At 41.0% G+C, this 15,560-nt stretch overlaps 1 protein-coding gene across 1 annotated transcript; it reads left to right on the top strand.

Annotated features, from left to right (window-relative positions):
- Positions 1-68: 68 nt before the first annotated feature.
- LOC139331415 (glutamic acid-rich protein-like) lies at positions 69-6,629 on the top strand. Its single transcript, XM_070962878.1, has 18 exons — positions 69-178; positions 252-295; positions 382-433; positions 549-616; positions 721-802; positions 1,012-1,070; positions 1,162-1,228; positions 1,343-1,389; positions 1,602-1,782; positions 1,889-1,992; positions 2,155-2,281; positions 2,742-2,794; positions 2,897-2,981; positions 3,182-3,297; positions 3,489-3,582; positions 3,853-3,988; positions 4,356-4,427; positions 5,645-6,629. Exons 3-18 carry the CDS (start codon positions 418-420, stop codon positions 5,769-5,771), a joined length of 1,434 nt encoding a protein of 477 aa, XP_070818979.1. The 5' UTR covers positions 69-178; positions 252-295; positions 382-417; the 3' UTR covers positions 5,772-6,629.
- Positions 6,630-15,560: the final 8,931 nt, after the last annotated feature.

Raw genomic sequence — 15,560 nt, 5'->3', positions numbered from 1 at the left:
CTACTATTATATCTTATGATTTTCAGTGTGAAGTTAATTTTTTTTTCTTTCTACAATATTTCAGCTGCCGATGCTGTTGTGTGTGAGCAAGAAGAGGTCACAGAAGCCCCAGAGGGAAGCACAGTCGCAGTTATTTTTGCTGCCGCTGAACAAGCCACAGAGACGTCCAGTAAACAAGGTGAGTGCTCCAAAACACAATAAAAAAGTGTTTTTTCTTAGGCTGATTTTTAACCATCTTATTCTTACTTTAGAGCAAACCGAGCCAGACGTGGCACTCACAAACACGAGCCCCAAGGTGAGGAGCCATTCATGGTTTACGATTTTCTGTCTTAAAAATGTCACGCGAGACTAAAATTCAAAGTCCTGTCTCTTAACCGATAGGCAGAGGAGGTGGTAGCTGAGGACAGTGAGGCCAAGATGGACGTAGATGACAGTGAGTCTTTTCTCTCATCTATCGTACACATCAAAATGTCTAAGAATACTGTTGTTTTATCTGGTGGAAGCTGCAAAATGAGTAAATTTCTAACCTTACTTCTTTTCACCACTAGGTGAAGCCGAGAGTAAGATGGTGGAGGAGGAAAATGTTGCAGCAGCAGAGGAGAGTGATCCACAAACGGTGAGAGTTCAGCCTGAGTTAGGCTCTCTTCCTCTTTGTTTGACCTTTAACATTTGCACCCTCTGTTTTTGTTGATCCGTGTGTCTTTAACAAATTCTGTTCAGGTTGAACACGATGTCCTGGAGAAGACTGAGGAGATCAGAGGAAGTGAAGCTGAGAGTCAGTTCAAACTGGTCAAACAAATCAGTGAGTCATGTGACTTTTAAAAAAATCCTCCTAGTGTTATGATTTCACTCAATGGTGGGTGTGTAGATTCATCGTTTTTAGTTATTTTTGGTGCTGTATGTGTTATTAGGAGCTCACTGCACCTTCAGGAAGCTTAAGCTGGAAATGTTCATCTTCATGTCTTCATGTTTTTTTTTCTTTCGTCTTTGCTGTTTGTTTATATTCTTCAGGTAATGTCTCCAGCACAGACAGCCAGGGCGAGGAGAAGGGATCCGACCTGTCAGAGAAGGTAACACCAAACGGTCTGTTTGAAGTTCAGCTCTTACAAATGCAATAAATGATCGCTGATGACCCAGCAAACACTTTTTTTTGTCATGCAGGAAGAAAAGACGGAGGGAAGAGGAAGACGTAAACGAAAGCTGTCCAATCAGAAGGCCAAAGAATCTGGTATAGTATCTAAAACTATTGCTGCTGCAAGTTTGTGGTTTAGAAGATGTCACAATGGTATTTTTCTTCATTATATCAAACAATGTGTTTGCTTATGTTTTTGTAATTGATCAGGTGATGAGAGGGATGAAAAGGAAAGTAAAGAGCAACAATCTGCTGAGGTAAATATTCACCTGTATCAGAGTACAATCATGTCAGTCAGTGAAAAGTCTGTATTTTGTGTTCTCTTTTGGCTTTAAAACCTTTTAAAATCCATAAGCACTGATGTGGAAGCAACAATTCTTGCACAAGAAACAGTTTTTGCAGGTGCATGTTTGTATTTGATATCTGTGCTCGTGATTGATTTGCTCATTTACTACTTCTGCCTCTTCAGGAAACCGATCAGGAGAAGGTTGTGGAAGTCAAAACACCACGTCCATCCAGAACCAGTGAGGACGAAGAGAAGGCCCAACCTCAAGAGCCGGAGAAGCCGGAGGAGGAGGAGGAGGAGGAGGAGGAGGCTCCAAGCCGCGGGCGAAGACGCTCCGGAGCTGAAACCAAAGAAGCTGCTACCGGTAGGATTGTCACTTTATAATGAACAAGTTGTCTTTTTCTAAGCGAGTAGTTGATGAGTGATGAGTCTTGAGCCCGTCTGTGATGTTGCTGCTATTTTAACGTCAGATGATCAGAAGAATGAGAATAAAGACGAGGAGAGCGCTGAAAAAACGTCATTAAGAACACCAGCCGAGAGCGAAGAGGTACACCAACAAACATCCATCATGAAGGTTAGATGCTCCACATTACTTAACATTAGCAGGTTTATACTGTACGTGTGTCACTACACATCAGAAACCATGAATCAGATTTTGTAGAGGACATCAGCTTTGAGGCACGTCACTGTAACTTATCTTTCACAATGTTCTCATCTGTATTTTTCCAATCTGTAGAGAACTGAGGAGGAAAGTGAGCCAGAGAAAATTGAACAGGAAGGAATCCAAGTGAATCCACCGTTCCCTGTTCCAGAAGACACTGCAGCTGCAGGAAGCTGCGACTCCAAAGAGACCACTGACCCACGTACGTTTGTTTTTAATTCAAGTCAAATGAATTCGCTTTCCGTCCTGATTTCTTCTTGTTTGAATGACAGAACTGAGCAAGGTTTCCAGTGCCTCTGTACTGTGTACAAGCACACTATGAATGGTGACTAACATTAGTTGAACTGTACGGAGAGGTGCGGCTCCATGTCTGCCAGAGCATTACCAACTCTGAGAATAAGTGAGCCAAACCTCAGCAGCTAATTTGTGCGTTTCATAGCACGATGTTGTGAGTTAAACAAGTTTTATTTCGCTGTCATCGCTGTTAACAAGCTGTAAAATAGTATGAATGAGTAATTTGGCAATGATAGTTGACATGAGGGAAGGCTGGCAGCTTGACTTCAAGTTAAACTTTACAGAATATTTTCTTCCTGGTCCCTGTATGTAAAAGAGATGATGAGATCAATTTCTGTCAGCTCTGACCTGTCGAATGTCCAATACAGGTAAACCAGCTGTGAAGAGGAAGTGGTCAGAGGAAATGGAGGAATCTGTGGAGGTGAGTTTTGTCATTTGTGATTAAAACATTGTCTGTATCCTGGTCCTACTTCTGTATCCACCTCTCCGGTTATGTGTCTTGATGTGTATTCAAATTCTAAAGCCACAGGAACCCCAGGCTGGAGAGGAGGTTAAGGAGGACGACAGTCAACAAGAAGAGAGCGAGCAACAACCAGAAAAAGACAGTGGTGAGAAAGCGCGCGCACACACACACACACACACACACACACACACACACACACACACACACACACACACACACACACTTTAAACACTTTTAAAACACCCCAATTTATATTCTGGATGCTTATTGTAGAGAAAGAACATCACAGGGTCGTCTGAGTTACCTTGATTACAGTCTCTGTGTTGTACATTTACCCTTTTGCAGGTGGCTCCCCTTCAGTGAGTCAGGTGGAGGGTCAAGAGGAGGTCAGAGAGGAGGTCAGAGTGGAGGTCAAAGAGGAGGTCAAAGAGGAGATCTGCAGCGAGAAGAACCCAGGGGATGTATGTCGGCAGTAAAATTAAGAAACCGGTTGTTCTGTATGTTGTAAACACTGTATGTGCATCCATCATGTTCGCTGTACTGCCTCTGTAAGGCCTTCAAACACATCTTTGTTCTGTACATCATTCACTCACTACCTTATTTAAACTCTCATTAGACTCAAGGACTTAAATATTTGTTCTTATATCTCCAGGCTGAGGAGGAGGAGCCTCAAGTGGACCAAGAAGTGACTCCAAAGAGGCGGAGGGGTCGGCCGTCGAAGGCAGCGGCAGCCACAGAGGATCCAGGTGAGGAAATTCAAAACCACAAACATGCTGCTTCGAAGAAGTGACCTTATAAACTTGAGCAAAGTTCTCTGACAAGTTAGTGCAAAATGAATGAAACTGTTGATTGCCGATTGAAGAAAAAATTATTTTGAAGCAGCATGCTGCTAAATGCATGGATAATATGGTGGTGTCAGTGCTGTGGAGGAGTGCGTAAGAGTGACAGGTTTTTAAAATGAACAAATGTCTTTGGGAAACAGATCTGATATCAAACCCATCATCATCTCTCCACAGATAAAAAGGACAAAAAGGCAGAAGAAAAAGAGAGCGAGCAGAATGATGAAGAGGAGGAGGAGGAGGACGATGGCGAGGAAAAAGGAACTGCGACCAGGGCGACCACACGCTCTGCCTCTCGGCTGGAGGCTGAAAGGTATTTGAACAACAAAGACAGCGACTTAAATGACCCCCAGTTCAAACTTCAGTGGAGCTTTCTGATTTGTTCAGATGATTTACGGTAAAAACCTGCAGTAAAAGTGAGTAATTAGAATTTAATAAGATCAATTAAATCTTAAAAGTCAGACGATGATTCACGTCACAGCCGAGTCGTCAGTTGGGTCACAGCTCTGAGACGCTGTCAGTGTTGACGAATGAGCCTGGGATTGTCTCCGCGCTGAATGTTTGCACTCTGAAGCGCCCAGCGGGCATCGTCGCTGTCACATCCTATTAAATTAAAGCAGGGGAAGATTTAGCACTAAAGCAACAACTGTTGTTTCATATTTGTTTTTACTGCTCCTCAGGAACAAGCCAAGTAAACCATCCACCCGGGCAAGCCGACAGAACGGTAAAGAGGAGACCGCAGCTGGCACGCGGTGAGTTTGTCTCATTGAGGTTCAGCAGAATGAACGAGCTTAAAGGGGAATCCGACCAAAACTGGCTGCTGGGCCGCCGCTCTGTGAAAGGGAACATTTTGCCAAACGTTTTCCCGGAATTTCTAAATGTTTTTGAGGTATTAACCCCAAAAAATAAAAATAAGGAATCATTTTGCATATACTAAGCTGTTTTTAAGGAAGATATATTAACACATCTGGAGTTATACGGCAGGTATGAGATCGCTGTCTGTAAAAAAACAATACGAAAAACAAACAAAAAAGATGTGTGTGCGTGTGTGTGTGTGTGTGTGTGTGTGTGTGCGTGTGTGTGATGAACAATTTGAACTGATAATATAACGTTTTTTATATTTATGTTTTTTTTATTTTGAGAGTATTATAGATCCTCAGTCTGCTTTTTGTATCTGCCTTCATCACAAATCCAGGGTATCCATGAGTCCTTAAATAGTCTTTGAATTTAAATAATGATAAACTATCAAAATCTACTACGTTTAACAAGTAGTGTCACTTTTTACATCACGTTGTTTGTGCACTTGAACAAAATACAGTATTTACTTTCAGGGGATCCAGACAGTTACAAGCGAAATTTAAATTACCTTAAATACAAAACAGAAAATGTCAAAACAGCTTTTCAAAATATGTTTTAAGCAAATGCAATTCTTGACAAAAATACTGTTATATTATTAATTATTTAATACAGAAAAACGTTTTTTTAACCCATCACTGGTTAAAAAGGCTGAATATTATTTTTCGTGTCAATAAATATGCCTAATCAGTTCCTCTATGATTAAGGGAACAGACTAGATGATTCCTTTCCATCAGGACAGCATGCAAACGTTTTTTTCTTAATCATATAAATGTATTTGGAGTATCTGTCTTGTTTTTTGGGGGTTTTTGTTCCTTTTAATTCAGCCTATTTGTAGTTTCCGAGCAGATTTGCACCTTTATTTTGTTTTGGAACTCAAATTAAATTCCAGCGTTAACATCATGAAGGTCTTAACGGAGTCTCTTCTCTCCTCTCTCGACGGGGGGATGTGCACACGCCGAGCTCCACTCTGTGCTCTTGCGTCTCATAAAGGAGTGCCGGTCACTGCAACACCTCTCATGAATAACTCTTAACAAAGAGACATTTTCACAGCACCTGAACATGACACTTTAGACAAACGGACTGACACTTGCTCCTTGTTCCCCTCCTGCAGCGGGACGAGGGGCCAGGCTGCAGCGGCGGCGAAGGGGGGCCGTAAACGGGAGGCCAGCCCCCCTGTGGTGCGAACGCGGGGAGGACAGAAATTGGAGGAGCCCCCTTCCAAGAGAGCCAAACGCTGAAATCTCTGGTGGCGGTGGACTGGTTTGCCCCTGCAGCGTTTTCTCTGCACTCCAAGTCAGTTTTGTTGTCGGGGGCTCTGCAGTCAGTCAGCACGTGAAGCTGCCTCTGCTTCTTTGATTGTGGATATTAAAAAGCTCTGGATAGTATTATACACTCTCCTCTGATAGCTGAGTGTAAACCTGAAGATCTGTGCAGGAATCCCCCCAGAATACCTTCTGCTGCTCTGCGCCCATATGGTTTGGATCAGACTTCATCATTCCGCCCTTTATTCAGTAATGCCCAGTGAACCGGGGTGTTTCAGGCCAATCAGACGCCTAATGTGCAGCAGAGTCGTGCTTTGAGATAAAGAGGGTGAATTGAAATAAGGCCAGAGTGCGTCTCAGCTCCTGTTTCACCTCTACAGACAAAACCGTGACGCGTTCAAATGTTATCTGGTGATTTGTAAATCCACACACTTGTACACAGAAATCACTGTGTGTCGTGCATTATGAATTTTATTATTTAATATTCATTCTGTGAATGACAGGAGGACTTTTCCACTTTTTTTTTAAGTTTTTGTTTTTATACTTGATATTCAGAAGGTTAGGGAAGTTTTTTTGTATGTTTTGATCGCAGTAACAGCAGTATTAGTCTCAGACAGGAAAATGAACAGTTACTCTCTGAACTGAATCTTCTCTAGAACAACAGCCGCTGCAGACAAACCACTGTTTCTTACCGTCTAAATGGAGGAACTCCAGTCATTTGTAATGTTTTAAAGTAAACTGTATGTCAACAGAACGCCTTTGGATATCTTGCCTCGCTGTAAATGTAAAGTTTTTTTTCATAAATGTGAAAATACACAATATTGCTTCCTTTTTTCATTGTGTAAATCACTTCAGGTTCTTTTTCAACAGATTTAGTCGCACCACTAGAAGCAAATTATATTTATCGACTTCCGATTTTCAAGTTGTAAAAACAGCTTTGCAGCTTGTGATAAAAGCCTAAATTTCGCTGCTTCTGTTCTTCAAAACTTGATGAAATCGTGCACCGAGCAGAATATACAGATCTTTAATAATCGACCCGTATTTTGTCTCAAACGTTATCTCCTCTGTGTTTCCTAAATGGATGTGCTGTCTGTAACGTGTAAATAGCCGGAGACATTAACCAATCACCGGGGAGCGGAGAAGACGAGAGGACATTCCTGCCTGCTAATGGGGGATAAAACTGACAAACTCAGAATGAAATATTCCACCATCATTAACACGTTAGGAGGCTTTAATCGCTGCACCTGAACTTACGGGATCCAAAAAAGCGCAGAGGGAGGTTACGGAAAGCTCGAGTTCTCTGGTGTAAGTTTTCCAACCATTCCTGCGGATTGCTAAATTTGATTCCTTAAAGGTGTACCTCTCAGGTATTTCCTGGTGCTACAATCCAAGCCTTAAAATATTAGCCCGGCGGCTCTCATTTAAGGGTTTGGATCAGCTTTCGTTTAGCCACCAGCTCTGGCAGACAAACAGCGCTCCTTTCACTCGCCGATGCCGTTGGAGCGACTTGAGACGTCATTTTATTATAGTCGTTCGCATTGTAGTCCAAAATGATTTTTGAATTTGCCCAAGCAGGTTTCTGCTGCGGAGTATCAGCAGTTTGAGGCACATTAGACTGATTTACAGGCCGCATGTGTTGTGTGTGAGACAGAGGGTGGCTCACATCAAGAAGAGAATTTTAGAAAAACAGAAAGCAGCAACGTGAGATAATAATGGAAAGCTACTGGTTCAAAGGTTGGTTGGGTTAAAGTGCTCTTAGGTGCTTTGAATCTGCTCTACCTGAAAGTATTTTCCACATACTGTAAGAAAGAGTGTCAGCGCTCAATCACAAGCAAGTAACAGTTCAATCCTCGTTTTTACTGCTCTGACGTAATTTAGAATACAACAGTCTGATTTGAGAACACACAGAGCGAGGTGCATGTGAAACATCAATAAAACAGAATGTCTGCTAATCCTTTCTGACAAAAACTCAACTGAAAACAGCACAAAGACAATATATTTAATGTTTCAGCTCATCAGCTTCATTGATTTTTGTAAATATCTGCTTATTCTTATTCTGAAAAACAAGTTGCACCAGGAGCAACATAAGATGGGGAAAGATGATGAATGCTCCAGAAACACCTGTTTGGATCATTCCACAGGTAAACAGGTTCATTGGTAACAGGTGATAGTGTCGTGATCGGGTATGAAAGGGGCATCCTGGAAAGGCTCAGCCATTCATGAGCGAGGAAGGAGCGAGGTTCACCACTTTGTGAACACATGAATGGATAAAGGATGTTACTGCATGAGCTCAGGAACACTTTGTTTAGTTTGTCTGAAAATGATTTCATTCTATTTTTGTCTACGTTTTGCACAGAATTCAGCTTTTTTGTATGGGGGTTTGCACAGCTTACAGTCATTGATCAGTCATGTTACTTATAGATCAACTACTCATGTTTTCTAATAGTTTTTATAAAATACAATATTTACCCAGAGTGGATAGAGAAATATAAATGACCAAAAATACAAAATGTGTCAAACCACTCGAGCTGAAATCAGTCATTCAGTCATTGATCGATACACAGAATATTAATCAGCAATTAGTTTGAGAATCAATTATTCATTTGCAACATTTGCTGTTTTTCTTTATCAATTTTTCCCCATTTTTTGCATTTCACAGACAAATTGATAAACGGGGAAAATTGTCAGCAGATGAATTGATAATGCTAATTGTTAATTCATAATGGAAATAATGGCAGCTTTTCATATTACAGCCAACTTTTCTCAACATTCATGGTCCCGTTCAGTGTTACAGTGTTTTGTCAGTGAGTAAAAAGGCGGAATCTCAGTTTTTTAATACAAAGCAGTCTGAAACTGCAGATCGATGTAGGAATTAGGATTATCCATAAACATTAGGGGATGGAAGAGTGTACTGTAACTTTGAAAAATAAGTATCCGAAACAAAGATTCAAAGAGTAATCAGTTGCTTTGTAAAACAGACATTCAACCTTTTTACCTGCAGATTCACAGTTAAGATGAAACTCTGAGTTTGTGTGTATTTGTACTTGTAGAAAAACTATTTTGAAAATGTGAAGGTATTGTTGTTTTGTATTGATGGAGATCAATAGGTCACATGGCTGATCACTGAACTGACAGAATATGTAAAAGTCCTGCATTCAGAGTATTACTTCATAGTAATATACTTCATACTCAAAGTACCAAAAGTACTCAGAACGCAGAATGGCACATTTCAGAATCACATCTGTCATATTATTGGGTCACAACGATGGATGCTTTAATGTGTAAGCTTTACTTTAATGTTGCAGCTGGTAGTGGAGACTTCATACACTGCTGGTATCTATAATATTACATCAAAGTGTTTTAATTTTACTTTGTATTATAATTAGAATCTGCAGAGCAACTCCAGCTGCCAGAGAAATGTAGCATGTTTGCCTCCAAAATGTGGCAGAGTAGCAGTATAAAGTAGCATAAAATTGAATTACTCAAGTATAAAGTACCACAAAATTGTACTTTACTGCATATTATAACAAATAAATCACAGCACTATTCAGGTAATCTTGCATTTACAGTCTGAAGTGCGGACTGTTCGCAGTGGGTGGTGCAGGTCATTTGGATTCTGGCAGGACACGCTGCACTGGCATCGAAATGTGAAGGGGAAAAAAACTGACTTTGACACAAGACACCAACAACATGAGCTGCCTAAACCTCCTCACATGGCCTCTCTTTGCCTCTTAAGCGGGCCTGCCGGCGGGTAGCGCTGCAGTTTATCCTGCAGAGAGCTGTGGAAAGATGGTGGTTTCACGCAGCTGTCAGCTGGAATAGAGGTAACTGTTGGGTTTGAGCTGAGGGGATCCTCGCAGGCTGCGGGGATAAGGGGGCTCTCTCGCTCCTGCTGCTGCCTCTCCGCACTGGGAGTGGTCTTTCCTCTACTGGGGATTTAGCCAGGCCGACCAGCACCGAACATAATGCTCTCCCATTCAGCCACTCCTCTCACAAGACATAAAAGTTAACAGGTGTTTAACGTCAGAAGTGTTTCATATGAGAGTCATGGAAATAGCCGGCGACAGGCAGCAGGGAGGGGTGGTGGCTTAGACCCTTAAAGTTTTTTTTTTTTTTTCATTCTTTTCAGCATTGAAATAGTTCTGCAGTTGAGTTGAGATTTGGATCGACTTTTGGCATCTGAGGCTGCGACACACACACACACACACACACACACACACACACACACACACACACACACACACACACACACACACACACACACACCAGAGTGCAGGAATATTCCTGTAAATGTGTTTACAGACCAAAACTTTGGGGTCAAATTAAGTGGCTGCTGCATGTCAGGACTGAGTGAAGTTGAAAAGGCATCAAATGTTTGGTCTTATGTAACAGAATTTTAAAGAAGGAGCTTTTCCTCAGCTTCACCGTGTAAAAATATTCTGTCTTCTGCTGCCATGTTTAAAAGGTACTTTTAAAATTACAGTGACTTATTGCTGGCAGTGGAAAAGAAAAGAACAGGACTGAAACATGCGCAGAGTTCCCGCATGCTATATTTTCATTTAAAGCCCCTGAACGCCTCAGATCTTTCTCTACAACATTCAATATCTATATTTCAAAGCAGCAATCAAATCAAAGCTCAGAAAAGAAAATAATCATTTCTATCATTTGTCAAAAACACTCAAAAACGTCATCTGGACTGTGTGTAGAGCTGCAACTCTTTGCTGACAGACAGAAAACTGATCAGCTGTTTTGATCATCAGTCACTCAGAAGCATTTTTCACGATAGATGGTTCATATGAAAACACGATGGACAGGCAAGCTGACAATGAAAGTAATCATTACTGTAGCTGTGGCCCTAACTGTGAGTGTGGTCTGATCAGATTTGATTGACAATCAATTAATTTTGATTAAAATGTTGCTGAAATCTGATTGGTGCAGAGAAGTATGTGACATCACCTTCTAACAAATATGTAAGTAGTTTTTGAAGATTTAGTTTTCAGTGAATGGGCTTGAAAAAACGCCGGCCTCATCCTTTAAGGCTTCTGTACAGGGTTGAAATAATTCACTAATCAATCGATTGGTCAATACCAAATTGATTATCAATTAATCGTTTAAATCACTTATCAAACAACAAGGCTGAACATTCGCTGGTTGCAGCTTCTCACATGTCAGGATTTCCTGTTTCTGACTGTTTCATATCATTAAAATTGATCATCTGTGTTTTAAACGTTTAATCCATTAATCCGAACGGCAATCAGTGGTTTAATAGAGAACAAAATAATCAATATTTGCAGCCTCACTGCTGGACTATAACCTGTAAACACCTGTCACACAGGTAAATCTGTTACCTGCAAACACAAAAAAGCCGAGCTGCAGCTGCAGCCTGACACCCACTTCACTGTCTGAAAAGAAAAGGCCCATAATATCTCAAGAATTTCTAAATGGTCCTTGAAGTTTTCATAACTACATCAACTCGCATGTTCAAAAGTGCCCTTTCACATGAAACCACTGAAAGGTTTCCGCGGCTTTGACGGACGTCTTTATTTAGGCGTGAGCGCAGGAGAAAGGAGCCGGCCGCAGAGACCCGAGCAGCAGCAGAAAGACCCTTCAGACCTCCACAAGCCTTTCATGATCTGCTTGAGCTGCATGCATTATCTGTTGCGTGCCAGAGGCGGATGGAAGCTCGTCTGTCAGCACAGCAGAGCCAAAAATAAACTATAAATCATGTCTGCCCTATCTACACACATTAATTGGACTGTAACAGCGGGCTGTCCCCCCACTTCTGCTCCTGTGTCTGCAGTAACGCAGCCATTGCTGAGATGTTTTGAATAGCTTCCAACAGACGGAGGAACCTCTCTCTGCTTGTCTCTTGGTTCCATTTACTGTATTAAGTGTTCTGTCCCAAGGGCTCTTCCATTTAGTGCTCCATCGCATGCAAGGATAATTTTTCTTGGGGATGGAGGGTTCAATTGTAACTTAGGAGACTAAAAGCATACTTAAAGCTGGCAGTAACCCCCCCTTCCCTTCCCTTTCCTTCCACTTTCCAGTGTTGAGGTTGATTAAGGGTGCTATCATGGAGGATCTGATATTTGGTGAGAAATCTAGAGGGCATTTTGGGAGCATTTACTGCAAATGAGTCTTGGCAATGCCCTCTCATGTGTTGCTCCATCTGAACACAATTTGGCAGCTATTCTCACACAAGAAGGGGTGGAGGGGGGGGGTGTATGGATGTATGGCGTGCTGTGAGCCTCCTTCTTCATACCAGCACGCAAGAAAAAAATCCAGGACCTGTCATAAACACACCCTGGAGAGGAGGGGAAACAGAGCCGTTACCACGGCGACTGGCATGTTGCTGCATCAGGCAAGATTTCTGTTGAAAACACGAGATGAAAGTAACGAGAAGAGGCAGGGAAAGGGGGTTTGGGGGCTGGTGGGTGGAGGCGACCTTAACAGGCTAATATGCCATTAAAGTTTATTTCTTTACTGGAAAGGTGGTGGGAATTTAAGCTGGAGGAGAGCAGACAAAGAGTCTGGGGTATTCAGGAATGGTGTCACTGTAGGCAGAAAAAAAAAGAGACAAACCTTTTCCCGGCAAGGCCATTATGAAGTGAGCAGCTCATCTTTCCTCATCACCTTTTTCAACGGCAGCAAGTTCTCGTCCTCGCCAGCAGAGGGAGCCCTCGTGTCCAGAGACGGAGCCAGTTTCAGGTTTGTGTTGACTGTAAACAGACAGAAAGGGTTTATATAAACAACAAAGTGTCTTTTTCATGTCCATGCCTTATTTTCATTATCAGTGCCATGCAATTATACAAATAATTTAATAAGTATCTAAATAAAAATGATAGAAATTCCGTTTTTTGGCTGCAATAAAATGACCATTTTCTACATTTTAAAACTACTATTACGTCACCCACAACAACTAATGATGATAAAGATAGCATTCATTATAATAAAGATGCATCATATCCAGAAAGCAGTGGTGGAAGAAGTACTCAGATCCATTACTTGAGTAAAAGTAGCAATACTACACTCTGAAAATACTCCACTACAAGTAAAAGTCCTGCTTTCAAAACCTGACTTAAGTAAAAGTATGTGAGTATTATTAGCTAAATGTACTTACAGTATCAAAATAAAAGTATTCATTGTGCAGTAAAATGCTGCTGTAGATGTTTATGGTTGAGCTCATTTTAACTCCTTTATATTCTGTTGGTTAATTTAATCTACAGCATCATATTCTATAAGATCATCATGTTTGTAGCATCGGGACTGTGAGAAAAACAAAGAAACAGCCTGTTTTCATCTTTGTGATGATGCATTTTTCAGCTAATTCAAGAGGGTTTTAAATAGTTTATGTATTTTAAGAAACCATAAAGGAACATTTAATCCTTCAGTTTATAAGAATCATTTAAGAAAATATCTGGGGATACAAGGTTTTCACTGGACAGGAAGCATATAAAAAAAATGTCATCTGAAAAGTAACTAGTAATTTAAGATGTCAGACAAATGTAGTGGAGTAGAAAGTCCAAAATTTGCCTCTGAGATGGAAAAAAGGACCTGAAATACACCAATAATCATTATATTGTAATGTCCTGTCCATTCAGTGATGCTGGTCTGACATTAGATTGAAGCTATTCTTAATTTATCTTATAACAATAACAATTGTAATAGTTTTAAATATAATAGTTTTCTCTTAGACTGCAGGAGTTTTTTCAAATCAAAGCAGTCAGATGTATTTTGAATAAATCCATATCTTAGTGAATCCATCTCAGTTTCTCAGGTGATCGACTCGACTGTACTGGAAGTGTGATTCTCAACAAACCAGCTGTGTATCAGCTGAAATGCGCCTGCAGTTGTCTCAATGAAGCCAAGCTGCTGTCCGCGCTGCTGTTTACATTTCCTGCCACTTACAGCTACTTACTGCTTATTACTCTTCCTCGCAGTGTGGTTACTAAAACACAGAGTAACCCGTGGAGCTCTGCTGGACATCACATTGATAGGCACACACTGACTCACTCTGTGGGAGAACTGGCCGACAGTTTTATTTATTTTGCATTTTTCCCGGAGCACAGCCTTGTGTACGGGTCAGTCAGGCTGCTTTTAGGACAAAAGACAACAGTCTGGCATGAACAAAACGCCTGAAGGAAACAGAGACAAAACTTCTACAATGCAAGAGAGAAAGAAAAACTATGTAATGTACCACTTGTGTACTGGCCTTGGGCGGAATGAGTAGAAAGGAACAAGGGCAGAGTGTGTGAAAATATCCAGACGGTGTCAGTGGTTTGTGCTTTTCCCTTTTCCAGTTGTGTTTTCATTGCTTGCGGTGATGCAGGCTTTCATGCCCAAGGCCACATCCAGCCCCGAGACAATGCCACATAATTTAATAATTCATTCTCACCGAGCAGGACAGTGCTGTTCAATGAAATCAGAGTGTTGAGGGGATTTACAGAAGTTTTTAATAGAAGCAGCAGTCTTTGCAGCCAGACTGAAGCGCTGATAAGCAGGACGTCAGAATTTCAATAATGTCTTAATAGCTAATAAGGTCATTATTAATGGGACAGACTCTGTTACACAGAGAGAAGCTGGGTGTGTTTTCTGAGCTGACCCCAAAGGTAGAAGATGTCAAAGAAGTCAAGATGAAGAGGTTTTTTCAGTGGCCACTAGATGGTATAATGTATGCATGCATGTAACCGGTTTGCTCAAGGTGACAGCTGCAGTCAGGTTAGAAGAATATCACGACAATTTCATTTTCTTTATTGTTTTCATAATGTTAACGGGATCTAACAAAGGTCTTAATGAGCGCAATCATTTAAACACGCGCGTTTTTTGTGCGTAAATGTCACAAATCAAGCGACGTGGAGGAGAGAAATGATTTATATTTTATTTTACGGGTTAATATTTAAAACACGGAGATGTAACCCGCCTTTTCATGGACTTTGACAAGAACACGCTGCATGAATTAGGCCTCAGGGATCTGAGAATAATCACAAAGCTTCAGAGATTAAGAAAACAACTTTGATTGAAGTTGAAAGGCCGGGAGTCGTTTTGTGTCTCAGAATCAGCTGCTGCGCGCTCAGTCTGCAGCTTCATCTGCGCTCGGCTCAACGCAGAAATACTCCAACAGCCCCAATGGCTGATGGAAATTAAATTGATGAATTCCTTAAAAACCTGTCTCACTCCTTTTCAGCAGCTGATCTGCGGCCAGCATCATCTCTCATCTAGCCGCACTCACGGCGTTTCAGCTGTTGAGTTTTCGATTTTAAATCATTTTTTTCTTATCAGCTGTAACGTTTTCAGTTTAGAAACACAAGGAGCGAACAGGTCAGCAGTCATAAGATTATTATCACTATCAGGCACTATCACACTATAATAGTTAATATTATTAGATTTTTTTTTTTGACGTTGATTATTAATTATTCAATACGTCATTTTATTAAACAGCGCTTACGCTTTTATGGCTGCAGCACTGAAGTCATCAGGTCACTTTAATTCACATTATTTATTATAGACCAACAGTCTGATCAGTTTCATTTCACATGTTTTGATTACATTAAATAATTATGAGGCTGGAGATTTTATTTATTACGGCGAGTTAAATTAATGAAGACTGATAAACCAGGTGAAACAACGCAACAGAAACACGGAATTAAAAGGACCAATTAAAAAAGACCTTTATTCTACTTCATACATCCTGCAGGATATTATATGAAGATGCGCCTAAATCAATCATCCACATCCTTTTTATACAGCATGACAGGAACAGAGTTA

Source organism: Chaetodon trifascialis, chromosome 5 (assembly GCF_039877785.1).
Source record: "Chaetodon trifascialis isolate fChaTrf1 chromosome 5, fChaTrf1.hap1, whole genome shotgun sequence".
NCBI lineage: Eukaryota > Metazoa > Chordata > Actinopteri > Chaetodontiformes > Chaetodontidae > Chaetodon > Chaetodon trifascialis.
This window is presented reverse-complemented; position numbering and strand designations above follow the sequence as displayed.